Source organism: Drosophila hydei, unplaced genomic scaffold (assembly GCF_003285905.1).
Source record: "Drosophila hydei strain 15085-1641.00,03,60 unplaced genomic scaffold, DhydRS2 tig00000271-arrow-arrow-pilon, whole genome shotgun sequence".
Taxonomy (NCBI): domain Eukaryota; kingdom Metazoa; phylum Arthropoda; class Insecta; order Diptera; family Drosophilidae; genus Drosophila; species Drosophila hydei.
The window spans coordinates 2,219,896-2,234,142 of record NW_022045701.1 but is presented as its reverse complement, the minus strand read 5'-3'; the positions used below and the strand labels follow the sequence as shown (position 1 = coordinate 2,234,142).

Sequence of the window (14,247 nt, the reverse complement as noted above, 5' to 3'; positions counted from 1 at the left end):
TTTGCTGGTTAGGCCGTGGAATTTTCTGCGTTAATGAAAATGCCTGCGAATAGTCAAACGATGGCTTCTGTTGGGAGATACCATTATTGTTAATTGGCTGATGGCTCGGAAAATGAATATTTGCAGAAGGTCTATCTGGAAAATATTGGTTCAGCGCATTTGCGCTTTGCGGTTCCTGTGGTAGGGGAATATAATGAGGATGCTGTAACGACTTTACACTAGGCGGACCGTTTAAAAAAGTAGGTCCTTGATGAAGCTGCGGGAGTTGTTGCACAATAATCGTTGGTGGCGCCTGTTGATTAACGGGTGCGCCGTATATGACCGGTGCTGTAGAAGGTGAACCGCTTAATGCAATTTCATGAGCTGCCGGCGGAATGTATATTGGTGTCTGCTGTGGTGGCTTTACACCAAATTCATCCAGATGCTGAACTGTGGCGCCTATAGACTCTATAAAACCAGTTGGCACGGGTGGACGGTACGCGACTGGTGACTTAGGATGCCCAACCCCATACTGTGTATTGGCTGAGTGTGAACCATACGATAGGTTCGAATTGAAACGTAAATGTGAGTTGGCTTGGGGCTGAACGTGTCTGCTAGTCAGAGCAGCAAGCTGCAGTTGCGGTGGAGCACCATACTTCGGACCAGAATCATGCAGTAGTGGCAGACCTGCCCCAGAGTGGCTACCAACATTCTGGTATTTGTGATTATGAACAGAGCCAGGTTGAAATGAATCTTCCGGAGGCTTGGAGTAGGTATCATCGATTGCGCCAACTGTAACCTAATCGTAAAATAAATAAAATGATATCAGCACTATATTACTTTATTATTACGTTTACAGTATGATCACCAACCTGTAAAGCTTCAGAGTCAATGGTGTTCAAGAGAACATCGCTGCCAGCGCCAGTGACTGTGTTACTGGCTTCATTCTGTAGTGCGACTGCTACAAGTTGCTCGTCAGAAAGGCCGTCAACAATTGTGCCACTATTGACTCCACCCACATTATATTGAGTACCAATGCTTTGGCCCTGGTCGACATGACTGTAACCACCCTGAGTTTCAATATGATTTTGTTCAATGTAGGTTCCAACAGGCGGTGAAATTGGCTTCCAGCCATCACATGCAGTATGAAAAGGTGTCTGCGAACCGGTCACGCTATGAGTGTGTCCAGAGGCATCTATTTGGATCTGAACTTGATTAAAGGGACTACCACCTGGACCGCTTGGTAACCGCTGCACACCCGGACTACTTAATAAAATAGTCGTTTCTGGGACACGGTTGAAACTTGCAGCCTGAGGTCCGGGTAAATTAACGGGCAGTGGAGGTGGTCCGTAGTTTGGTGGAGTTTCGTAATCTGGCCTAGCTGGCAGATTTAATGGTCCAGAGGCGGGTGGGCCGTAAGACGTTGCAGGATGGTGGATGGGCTTAAAAAGTTTACCAGGATGGGCAACAGGCAATAACTGTGATGAGACTGGCGGTGTGAAAATCTTCGGGTTTTGTGGTGGTGATACATAGTGTGGTGCCGGACGATTCTGAATTTTTAAAGGTGGTGGATGCTGCGAAACAACATTTTGTGGCGGACCATAATGTGATGCTATTTGTGGCCGACCATATTCCGATGCGAGCTTATAATGAACATGCGGAGGTCCATAGAAAGGTGTGGGAACGCCAAAGTGTGTTTTAATTTGCTCATACAATCCATTCGTGGACTTCCCAGAATTTCCACCAAAATTATTCAGCTTCAGAGGACCATATTTTAAAGCCGGCGGGCCGTACTCTTGGAAGGAAATTTGTTGGGGAACCCCATACTCACGATGTGGTATATGCTGTGGTGAAGCATTGTATTGTAATGCTGACCCAGTTGGTGGTCCGTAAACGTCAACCCCGGTTGCAAGCCGCTTAAGCTCTTGTCCGTTTAGCACAGCCCTAGCAACACAAAAGCAGAAAGACGACAGTAAAGCAAGCCGCAACATCATCTGAAAAAAACTAGTGTAAGAATGAAAAGCGTAGCAAAATGGTACAATACAGTTTTTATTCTATCTATAAGAAAGGTTTATAAATAACAACTTCATAATTTAAAAAAATAAAAAACCAATAAAAAATATCTCATCGCCGCGAGTTTCGAACCCAGGCATTACCAGCTTACGAGCGCAGCCTCAACCGACGCAGCCACTGCACCGCTGGCAAGAGGAGTTGCAAATTTGAAGTTGAGTAGCAGCTGATAATTCAAGCAGTATTCAATCGCAATTTCGATTGTTCGAATAGAAAAGAATACACGCATTTGAATGTATGTATGCACACGCATATTAAAAATGATTGCGGGTGGCGGTACTGATATGTGCTTTTGCAAATTGGCCAAACGTTTATTTAATAACTTCTGTTTTACTTAATGAAATTTTCAGCATATGATCTACATATCCTATTGGCTTGGTTGAGATGCAAACGCCGTCACATAATGGCCCTAGTTTCAACTAAACTTAAGTTTTAAGAATTTGGGGAAATTTGGAGCCGGTATCCAAAATCGAACAAAACCCAAAACTGCATAAAATATACATAAAAGTAAATACCAAATTTGGAGGCTCTAGCTCTTAAGACGTCCGAGATATAATTTAATAACTGCATTTTAATCATGTTTTTATTCGATAACAATTAAATGCGATTTTCCTTTTTCAATGGGATCAGGGTATAAAAAAATATGTATATTTAAGGAACTTGGATTACCAGGTTTATCATTAGTAATCTTCACTATAGCTAAAAATTAGTGTTTACACATTAAGGATATATACATTTTTAAATAATTGCAAACCTAGAAAGAATATTATGCAGTTGGTTGGAAGGTATTCTAAAACTGTTAATAAACACGTTCGTCTGTTTGTCTGTTTGTATTAATATCTAATTAATAATGTATTACTATTTCCATTTTATTGTTACCGATTATCGAAATTCGGCTATTAAATTATATCTCGTACGTTTTTGCATAGTCTTCGGTAATGAGATGAAAGTGATTAAATAATGACGACTTAGCTTAAAAATTAAAAAGTTGCTAATTAAAAAGTTGCTCATCATCGTAACTACTTTTTATTTACACAAATAGCCATTGCTTTAGTCATAAAAATTTTAAGCAAAAATAATTGGTTTTGATGTTAAACAATAGACAAAAGAACAGGGAGTGTCCGACATTTAGAAACCCTGTTGTAAACATTAAATTATCTAAAAACAAGTAAGAAAGCTCTAGTCGGGGTGCCCGACTAGGAGATACCCTGATCCCAGTCCTTTGAGTTTTGTAATATTTTCCGTAGTTTGTATCGAGTATTAAAAAAAAAAGAAAACAAATAAAAATCGGCATTGCGAGACCAGGATTCGAACCCGGATTATTTGCGCAACGTGCACAAACTCTACCAACACCGCCACTTCATAACTAAAAAAAAAAATAAAACAATAAAAAACATTTCATCTCCTCTGGTCACGAACCCGGACCAGGCTGCATACGAGCGGCGCCTCTACCAACGCAGCCACTGCTCTTCTTACGCGAACTGTTGCAAATTTGAACATAAGTAGCAGCTAATAATTCAGCACAATTCAATCGCAATTTCAATTCTTGGAATAGAAAAGAATACACGCATTTGAATGTATGTGTGCACACGCATAGGAAAAATGCGTGCGCGTGGCGCTGCTGACATGTGCTTTTGGAAATTGGCCAAACGTTTTGTTTAATAACTTCTGTTTTACTTAATGGATTTTAATGAAATTTTCAGCATATGATCTACATATCCTATTGACTTGGTTGAGATGCAAACGCCTTCACATAATGGCCCTAGTTCCAACTAAACTTAAATTCTAAGAATTTGGGGGAATTTGGAGCCGGTATCCAAAATCCAACAAAAATCAAAATTGCATAAAATATATATAAGACTAAATACAAAATTTGGAGGCTCTAGCTCTTAAGACGTTCGAGATATAATTTATTTACTGCATTTCAATAATGTTTTTATTCGATAACAATTAAATGCGAATAGTTATCGAATATTTAAAACAAACTTGACCTGCGCGTGCTATACACGGACCTAAAAAAAAAATTTCAAGTCTCTAGCTCTTATTGATGCTGAGATCCACGCGTTCACACATACGGACAGACGGACAGACGGACGGACAGACAGACGGACAGGGCTCAATCGACTCGGCTTGTCGTCCTGATCAAGAATATATATACTTTATGGGGTCTGCCACGCCTCCTTCTGCCTGTTACATACATTTGCACAAAACCATTATACCCTGATTTCCCATTTTTAATGGGATCAGGGTATAAAAAGTTGAATAACATAATTTTTGATTATGAAAAGGCGAGCTTGAATATGTTTAACAAGCTATATAGTATATTTAAAAACACAGATCAGACAGGGTTCAGGATATCTCCAAGTCGGGCTCTCCCGACTAAGATCGTATGATCGTATGATCGTATGAACGTAGTTGCCCTATCTTCGATCATCCCAACTATTACATAATATGCACCATGGAAAACCGTACACATACACACAAATTTATGTCTATACTTAAGATTCAGCGTGTTAGCCAGTTCTGCCTACTGAATATGAAAGAGCTGTAGCTAAGTGTCATACGCAGACCAAGTAACGCCCAATATAAAAAATAAGTTAATAAAAAATTCCAAACCTAGGTAATAACTTTCTCTTCTCTCAGCCAAGGTATGATGGGCACAACATCAGTAACTCTCCACTGAATCTCATTTGTGAGGATGCGTAAATTGCAAAGCTCAAGCAAATCAATTACATAAAAACCACTACAAAATCGGCTGTTTTTACAATGCAATGCGATTTGTCGATTTTTTAGAATTCGGGAATGAGATAAATGTCTACAACATTTAAAAATGGAAAAGTTGTTACAACAGTTCATCATCGTAACGAGTTTTATGCATAAAGGTTTCAACGCGTAAACAAAAAATATTAAACAATTAACATAATATAGTCTTTATACTCCGCAAATGCCTGGCTTCATGCAGATGTTAATACTATTCAAAAATATATGTACTTTAAATATCGTCCACTTGTTTATTTGCATCCTACATACACTTTAACAAATACAAGTAAAATTACTCTTGTCTTCAATCAGACCAACTTCCAGTGATTTCAACTTTAAGACGAAATGTTAAAGTATAAAATTTAATTTATGCTACTTTGAGACAGTATAAGTATAAGTCAGGAGTCTTTGTACCAAATTGTATGTCCTTGGTATATAAATGTTTATAAATGTTTGAATATCAAATATTTATTTTTATTTTTACAACATAGTCGAATTATTCATAATTTTAAATCATAATTTGAAAGGTATCAAAAAGAAAGACTCATAAAGAGTCAAACAGGATCATCCATTGAAGCTGATACGCATCCATCTGCCTGTTACATACGTTTTGTCAAAATCAATATACCCTTTCTTAATTTAAAATTTGGTTACCGAGCACCAAGCTTTCACTTTTGTTAAGAAAACAATCATTAACTTTCATATAAACAACCAACCCACATAAATAACAAAAATAAACAGCCCTATCTAATATTTGCATGTGCAATAGAAACAAATAGTCATTGAATATAAATGAGGTTTTGATAAATACATTTAGACAGTAAATACACTATTTTAACTCTTAACGTCAATGAATTGGTGTTATATTTAAAGGGTACTTGCATAAGATTATGATCTTTATGAAGACTCTTTTTAAATTGATCTTATTTATTGCATCGAATTTTTGCAATCACAATTAAAAAATATATTTTTGTGAACTACTTCGTATAATTTTCATTACCACGGTGGGGGTCTCCGTTATACTGTGAAGAATTTAGATTGTAATCCGAAACTTTTGTTCTCGCTGAAAAATGTTAGGCTTCGTGAAATACGTATTCGTTACCTAATACGCTTTGCGTAATTCTTTGTATGGCACTTTAAAAAAAAGTCAACAGATTTGCTACTGCACGAGGACGCGACAAAAATTTAGGAAGGCAATTTCAACTGTGGTGGAACCTCGTTGTACTACACGAAAAATACGATACGACTACGATTCAGCTACAGACCGTCTGTTACTTGACAGTCTCAAATTCAAAATAGTGCCGCAGAGATGATAACCCCAGCTCATATAGGTAATAGCCAACGTCGGCAACGTCGATGCCGCCGCAGGTAGAGTTAAAAAACACGAAACTGAAAGTGAAGAAATTTTGTAAAAAACAGAGTACTGCAAACAAGAGTTGTTGACTTCTATATACTCTGTACACAGCGGTGAATTGGCTTTTTAAGTAATATATCGTTATATATTATACATTTACATGCAATACAAATTAGATTCCTTGTCTTTCATAAAACTGATATCATTTTAATTGCACAGAAGCATCTGACCTTGTTAAAGGACATTTAAATGTGATAATATATTTAAATCATTTTTCGGATCATGTGGCTTCTAAAATTAACGCATTCATGTAGATGGAAAGTTAAGCCTTCTTCTGATGTCACATACATTGGGACATAGTCATTAAACCTTTTCTACGTAACTTCAATGAACGGGGCTTATAAAAATAAATAAACTCGAAAATACGACGTCACAATCACCACCAGATGCTCGCCAAAGGGACAGGCATCAAAGCAACGTTGAAAGGGAAAGAGTAAGGCACGTGAAAGAGAGATAAAATGTATCTACTACTCGACCAGTTTTGCAAGATTTTCACACACATTTTATGTAAATATATATACACATGAACTCTGTATGCATATGAGTTTAAGCAGTGTGCGACCTGGAATATCAAAATTAAACTTATGTATAAATAAATATATATATATATATATATATATATATATATATATATATATATATATATATATATATATATAGTATTATTGGAAAGAATATCATATTCTATCACTTTTAATATTGAGTGTAACATATTTATGTACATTAGGAATTTTCAATCATGCGAGGCATATTGTATAAACAAGGCAAGTGTTAATTTATTTAATGAAAATTAGTCCAATTCAATTAAAAATTAAATTGTTCTTAAAAGTTTTGTGTTGGCGGATGTAATTGAATTTCTAATAGCCTTTTTAAATAAAAATAATTTTTTCCCCACAAATAACAGCAAACATGAAATCACCCAATTTATAGTGTGTTATATGTGCTTATGTATGTACATAAGTGTGTTGCCGTATAACAGAAAGATAACAAAAACGCGCAATTATTGAGAAAATATTTAAAGAAGTGAAATTGCATTCCAATGCTGTGAGTAATTTTAGATGTTCGCTTGGCTTTCTTCTGCTGGCTGCTGTGCGTAGGCCGCGCCCATATTTCAGTTTGTTTGAGCTGCAGTTATGCGGGTCCAACCACTATTGCCTGCTCTCGCACTTATGCCTAGTTTCAGTTTCCCTGTGCCCGCTGTTCCACTGATGTTTCCGCTACGGCCGGCGTCACAGTTAAATATAAATATGTAAATATTACGCAATTCGCTTTCTTCTTGCGGTCTTCCATTCTCTGGCCATCGTTTTTTTAACACTTGATATTTTTGCTATGAGACTGTCGCTGGCAGTCTGCATCCGCTTCTGACTACGTCTTTTGTCCAATTTTTCCAATTTGTTTTGCACAGTGATCCAAAAGTTATTGCAATCACAATTGTCATAAGTACTTTCACAATGCTAAATCTAATTCCTGGAGTATTCGAGTCGCTTTACTTAATGCAAACTATACATACATATATATGTATGTACATATATGGATGTACATGCATATGCAAAAAGGCAGCCACCACTTATCAAACACTAGTACACATTGACACATTGAAAATATTAAATCATGAAAAAATGATTTCGATAAATATATGAACAGGCAGAAGTAGGCGATGTAAACCCCATAACCCCAACCCGAGTCCGTTCGTCTGTCCTTATATATTTGAAAAGGACGACGATCTCAGAACTTAAAACAGCTAGACACATCAAATATCCATTTCCTTGCATGTCCCTATTTAGCACTCGAACCATTGATTAGGTTTGGTGAATGCAATACGCGTCAATAAGGTTGTAAACTCAATTTTTTTACAAACATGTTATTTTATTATGGAGGTGCGAGTACAATGCTGTGGGACCATGATTTACATACAAACAAATAAGTGTGAATTTACTATTATAGCTGCATATGCATAGATTACAAGGTATAAAGTATATTTAAAAACGCCGATCAGCCAGGCTGAGGTTATCTACTGATCGGGCACAGTGGCTAGTGTTCGTACATGATAATAGGATAATAGGGTATATATTCAACACTATATAGTAAGTACCGATAGTACCCAGTAGGAAATTCAAATTTTTGGTTGATCTCGAGGGGGGAATAATAACCTACTTAACAAATATGAGAGCTTCAACTGTAAAAATGGAAGTAAAATTTCAATACAGTTGGGTTCAGCCTCGAAAAAGGTACATATACATATATTATTGCATTGTACTGTATTGTATACATTTTAAGCCTTTACAATTTCGACATCTAGAGTTTCACATACGATGGACTGCAAATGTTTGCGCAATTATCTTATGAAATTATTTTTGATGAGAATCGACGCTTTCATGAATTTTCCACAAATAATATTGAAAATTATAACTTCGGAAGAGTTTGCATGACATCTTGATTTTTTAAACGCTTCTGTCAGGTAAACTGTAACATCTTGAAGAACAAATTCCAATTTTCGGGCACTATTGCTTTGTGCAGACATAGAAGAGATCTGCACGAAAGGTACTCAAATTGAATTGAGTGCGAGGCACACAATAAAGCCAATGTGTTTCAATATGAGTGCGTGTAGGGGGTCTCATAGCATACATCATTTAAAAAAATTAGTGAGAATAAATAAAGCGTAAAACGGAATGAAAAATTTGACAAATGGACTCAGAAAAAAATAAGCTGAGTGTATTAGAGGAAGGCCGAAATTTAGTGTGGCATAATTTCTTATTCCTTAGCTATAAACAACATCAATGACATCAATCGAAAACTTTTGTGAAATCTTATGAAAGTGAACAAAATTAAAAGAATTGACTTTGGACATGTATATATCCAAGACAACGAAACAAAAAAAAAACTGTACAATGGCAAAACAACAACAAATCTTTGAATTGCAGCAAGGCATTCAACTGTTAACAAACGTAATTATCGCAAGAGAAAGTGAAGGCAAAAATCCGATTAGTGGATCAGATCATGGAGGAGTACGATGACAACGACCAGGTCTTCACTGTCATATTCATCACCAAAATTCAAGGTTAGGCTAGAGCTATGCTTAACATTAATCCACCAAAAAATTGGACGGAGTGCAAAAATTGTTTAAGACATCACTATAGACCAAGAACGGATCAGATGGGACTAACTAGGCAGTGTAATAACTTAAGAGTAACAAGCGTAAGAGACCTTGATAATAAAATAAGAACAACATCCAACCGGCTGCGCCAATTATGTACTTCTTTTAATAAAAATTGTGTTTCATGCCTCAAATAAAGTGCATGTATTAACTCTTATTAAAAGAAGTACATAATTCACGCATTCCCATTCATTCACCTCGTTTTGTTTTGGCTTGAATGTTGTGCGACCGAGTATTATGCGAGCGCGCTCACTCATTCCAACTTATTGGGATTCGCATTCAATTACACTCAACGCATTTTGAGTATTGTTCACTGGAATGTAACTTTTGCCATTTATGCGGACTTCTAATACATATTTAGAGCAGTGAAAGAGAGCACACTGAATACTTTAGCATAATGGGACTTTATATGAAAAGTAACCGATTAAGCGATCGAAGCACACTAACGTTAAGGTCCCATATTTTTTAAAAAAGAACAGTAAGAGAGCCGAAGTTGAGTGGGACCCAATTATCAAACTTTATGCGTTGAAAGTTTGTTCCAGACATCCCATCAATTGTTGTATGATTAGATGTTAAGAAACAATTTCAAAAATCTCTAAAAACAAAACAAATATTTTTATATTTATATTATTAAAAACACTTATAAACAAATAAATAAGGAAATTAAGTCTTAATTTTGACTTAATTATGTTCATTTCACTGAAAACGCGTTCAACTTTTGAGTTACACCATTCAAGGATAAACGACTCAGAGCAAATTATGATAACTACAATCTAACGTTTACTGTCTTCTGGATATCTGCTGATTTTAGCCAAACACAATTTTAGCATTTAAAGCTTCCAATTGAACATATTAATGAGCATATTAGTGCCGACGTGTAAAGCAATTTATTAGTACACATGCAAATTTGAGATTTTGACAGTAAAGTTGTTAAAAAGTTATATAACTCCCTTAAATTATATATAATTGACTTCCAGCCGCTATTTTACATGTTTCCCTCGTCATGTCTTTGTAAAATGCTAGAACTGGCTAGAAAATAGCCAGATTGGCAATACTGGTTGTAGGTTAGTGACATTACGCAATCAGAAGCACCCGATTGAAACATTGCTTCTTATTTTTATACCCTGAGCGCATTCAAAATAGGAATTTAGAGTCTTTTATAAGATTTTTTTATATTTCATGGGTATCTGTTAGTCGAACACTCTCAAGTAGATCACTGTGAATCGGTCAGCGTTCAGCTTTAAAAACTTTTACTTTTCTATTGGGCAATTTATAATTTCGATTTTCGCTTTAACAATAAATAAAAATTTTTTTTCGCTTTGTTTTTTTTATTTTAATTTTACAAAACAGTCTATCATTTTTGTCGTTTTTTCAAATGCGACAGAAGGGAACGACAAAGAGATACCCTGAACTCACACAATCATAGACGCATATACACATGCGTCCCCACTGTTGGACATAATTAGTTCCATTACTTATGTTCCCGATCTGTTCTTATTACAATAATCTATGTGTAAATATGGCATGCAAAGGTAAACAACTGCCAAATCACTTTCTATTTTTCGAAGCAGATTTGCTATTTTTGTGTAAGAATGTAATTATTAACAATTTACGATCACATACGTTTCTTAATTAAAGGACTGGAAAACCTGAAACGTCAACACGAAAACTGGATGTGATTTGACAATATACACTGTGCCCTTCAAGATTCTAATTCGAATCGCAAGGGATTTGAATACGTCAGCGTAAAAAACAGTAAAAATATTCCGAATTCACAAATTCTTCACACAAGCCACCGTTAGTTCCACCCCACTCCTATAAGAGTGTACCGTTAAATGCACATACTTATGCATTAAGTAAGCACCTACGCGTGGCGCCAATTGTTACGTGGTTCATTAATAACTTCTATGTTACTGAAATGTAATAGAACTAAATAAATTTAGTTAATAGCTTTTATGTTACTTTTACAGGACTCTTCTGCATTTGAAAGTGCATGATGCTTTACTTTTGTTTTTTTATACCCTGATCCCTGAAAATGGGAAATCAGGGTATAATGGTTTTGCGCAATAATATGTAACAGGCAGAAGGAAGCGTAGCAGACCCCATGAAGTATATATAAGTATATATATACATACATATATATATATATATATACATATATACATACATATATATATATATATATATATATATATATATATATATATATATATATATATATATTGGATTGGTTGATATGCAAACGCCTTCACATAATGGCCCTAGTTCCAACTGAACTGAAATTTTAAGAATTTGGGGAAATTTGGAGCTGGTATCCAAAATCCAACAATATATATATATATATATATATATATATATATATATATATATATATATATTGTTGGATTTTGGATACCAGCTCCAAATTTCCCCAAATTCTTAAAATTTCAGTTCAGTTGGAACTAGGGCCATTATGTGAAGGCGTTTGCATATCAACCAATCCAATAGGATATGTAAATCATATGCTGAATATTTCATTAAAATCCATTAAGTAAAACAGAAGTTATTAAACAAAACGTTTGGCCAATTTGCAAAAGCACATGTCAGCAGCGCCACGCGCACTCATTTTTCCTATGCGTGTGCACAAATACATTCAAAGGCGTGTATTCTTTTCTATTCGAAGAATCTAAATTGCGATTGAATAATGCTTGAATTATCATCTGCAGCTCAACTTCAAATTTGCAACTCTTCTTGCAAGAGGTGCAGTGGCTGCGTTGATAGAGGCGGCGCTTGATAGGGTTTAGTCTCGGGTTCAATCCTCGTGGCAACGAGATATTTTTTATTGATTAATTTTTTTTTTTTTAATTATGAAGTGGCGGTGTTAGTAGAGTTGGTGCATGTTGCGCAAACAATCCGGGTTCGAAACCTAGTCTTGCAATGTCGTTTTTTATTTGCTTTCTTTTTTTTTTGAATACTCGATACAAACTACGGAAAATATTAAAAACTCAAAGAACTGGGATGAGGGTATCTCCTAGTCGGGCACCTCGACTAGAGCTTTCTTACTTGTTTTTTTAGTCAATAGATTATTTACGACACCGTCCAAAAATTAACTAACTCTTGAGAGCGAAAGTCAGCCGATCAAGACCAACGCATACATTGACATCTATTGCGTCATCTCCAACTTCATCGTCGCTTTATAAAAATGTAAGCTAATGCAGTCCACATTCGCCAGCCGGCCACAACAGCAGCAAATCCAGCATCTGCCATGGATCGGCCAAGACCAAAATTGATACGTTATTTCGTGGTGTGCATAGCATTAATATTTTGGTTGGACCATTCAGTATTAGCTAAAAAAGGAAGAACGGGTAGGTGAAAGAATAGAAGATAAGTTGGGTTTTAAATGTGAATTACAAAAATAATGGTTACATATTCCTAATGCTGTTTATTAAAATTAGTTCAATATTGTTACTCTTTTAACAATTCTAGCACGTCAATTTTGGGTCGAGCCCAATAAGGACTTAGGCGGCGTTTCGAGCCCTGTGGGACTAGACCCAGTCTTAAGCTATCTATCGATTAGAACAGGTCTAGATTGTCCACTGTGTGACTCATCTGTCTACTCCTATTGCTCGCACAAAGTGGAACATGATGTGTGTTGTTGTGGATTTCCAGGTAAGTACATATTTTATGTGGCAAACAAACAAACTATTTACATGTCAACGGCAGGACACCAGTTGCATCCCTCTCATTGCGCTATCTACAACTGTTCCGTTTTATACGCCAAGTCCTGCTACGAACATGCCCTGATAATGAATTGTTGCTGTGGGAATCCATATTAGACAGTATGATCCACAACATTACCAATATTTAAGTATTTTTGTAGTTAATTATTTAATTTTTAAATTTTGGCTAGAAACAAAAATAAAACAAGTAAAAAGCTCAAGCTATCCTGAACCCCAACCGATCTGCGTTTTAAAATATAGTCCATAGCTTGTTTATATGCAAACATATGACGAGCATTGATCATTATTATTATTTGGTGAAGCCATCAATTTGAACTATAATATATTCCTTTAGATCACTTTTATCACTTAATTTACCAGTAATGTCCACATGGACAGTGTGTCAAGGAATGCTGACCTTTGGGATAGGATGTAGTTCTGCTTGAACTTTACCAGAATGTGACTTTGCTGACCTACAGGTTATACAATTGTTATCAAATTTACGGACATATTTGTTCGTTTTCTCAAACCAATAAAATTGGTAAATCTGGTCAAGTGTTTTTTTCCAACCAAGGTGCAAGATTGACTCATGTATCTGAATAACTACTGACTATCTGAAAGTTCGGGCATCGTGTTTTACCATTTTTTTGGATTTTGCGAAACAAAAGCCCTTGTCTTAAATCATATGTTTTAGTTACATCGCCTTACAACTCAACAATATCTGGGTCATGCTGCTTTTCGGCAAACAGCCAATTATTTGAAATTTCCGCTATGTTTATTCGCTTCTCGGAAATTTTTTCGAAAATTAATTGTGGTTTTTCAGGGACTGGATTTCTAGATAAAAATTCGACGTATGCCAAATGTTTTCCTTCTCTGTACTGTATATAAAAATTGAAGGATTGTAAATAAGACCACCAACGATGAATTCTAGGAGTTAGGTCTATTTTGGTTCACGATGCCATTAAAGAATTGCAATCGGTGTAAATCACAAATTCTCTGCCAAGCAAGTAATGACGGAACTGTGCAAATACTGCCAAAGTTTCGAGTTCATACGAGTGGTACCTAGACACGGCTGGCGAAGTTGTTTTGCTAAAGCATTCCACAACGTGAATGTAGATATTGTGGGTCGAATATAACCAGAACTGGTTCGTTTTTATGAATACTTTCCAACT

At 35.9% G+C, this 14,247-nt stretch overlaps 2 protein-coding genes across 10 annotated transcripts; one reads left to right on the top strand and one right to left on the bottom strand.

Moving 5' to 3' along the window:
* Positions 1-4: 4 nt before the first annotated feature.
* Positions 5-9,886, bottom strand: LOC111605131 (the record flags this gene model as incomplete). The annotated part of the gene is made up of 3 exons (XM_023323499.2): positions 9,575-9,886; positions 852-1,973; positions 5-778 (listed from the first exon to the last, which is right to left on the bottom strand). Coding segments are annotated over exons 1-3 (1,956 nt in total), but the record flags the coding sequence as incomplete, so codon positions are not given.
* Positions 7,084-13,309, top strand: LOC111605133. 9 transcript variants are annotated; one of them, XM_023323508.2, is made up of 4 exons: positions 7,084-7,267; positions 12,589-12,721; positions 12,843-13,025; positions 13,080-13,309. In XM_023323508.2, exons 2-4 carry the CDS (start codon positions 12,622-12,624, stop codon positions 13,190-13,192), a joined length of 396 nt encoding a protein of 131 aa, XP_023179276.2. In that variant the 5' UTR covers positions 7,084-7,267; positions 12,589-12,621; the 3' UTR covers positions 13,193-13,309. The 9 variants fall into 9 exon arrangements, 6 of the variants coding, with proteins under 6 accessions (XP_023179276.2, XP_023179275.2, XP_023179274.2 ...); XR_002751791.2 differs by lacking the exons at positions 7,084-7,267; positions 12,589-12,721; positions 12,843-13,025; positions 13,080-13,309 and adding exons at positions 10,264-10,603; positions 10,728-10,909; positions 11,016-11,233; positions 11,348-11,411; XM_023323507.2 differs by lacking the exon at positions 7,084-7,267 and adding an exon at positions 10,274-10,560 and having other exon boundaries at positions 12,432-12,721.
* Positions 13,310-14,247: the final 938 nt, after the last annotated feature.

Bases quoted from the DNA above. Each gene is read 5' to 3' on its own strand.
- LOC111605133 (XM_023323508.2), top strand. From the start codon at position 12,622: ATGGATCGGCCAAGACCAAAATTGATACGTTATTTCGTGGTGTGCATA. The intron at 12,722-12,842 runs GTAGGTGAAAGA...TAACAATTCTAG, and splicing joins AGCTAAAAAAGGAAGAACGG to CACGTCAATTTTGGGTCGAG. The intron at 13,026-13,079 runs GTAAGTACATAT...TGTCAACGGCAG, and splicing joins GTGTTGTTGTGGATTTCCAG to GACACCAGTTGCATCCCTCT.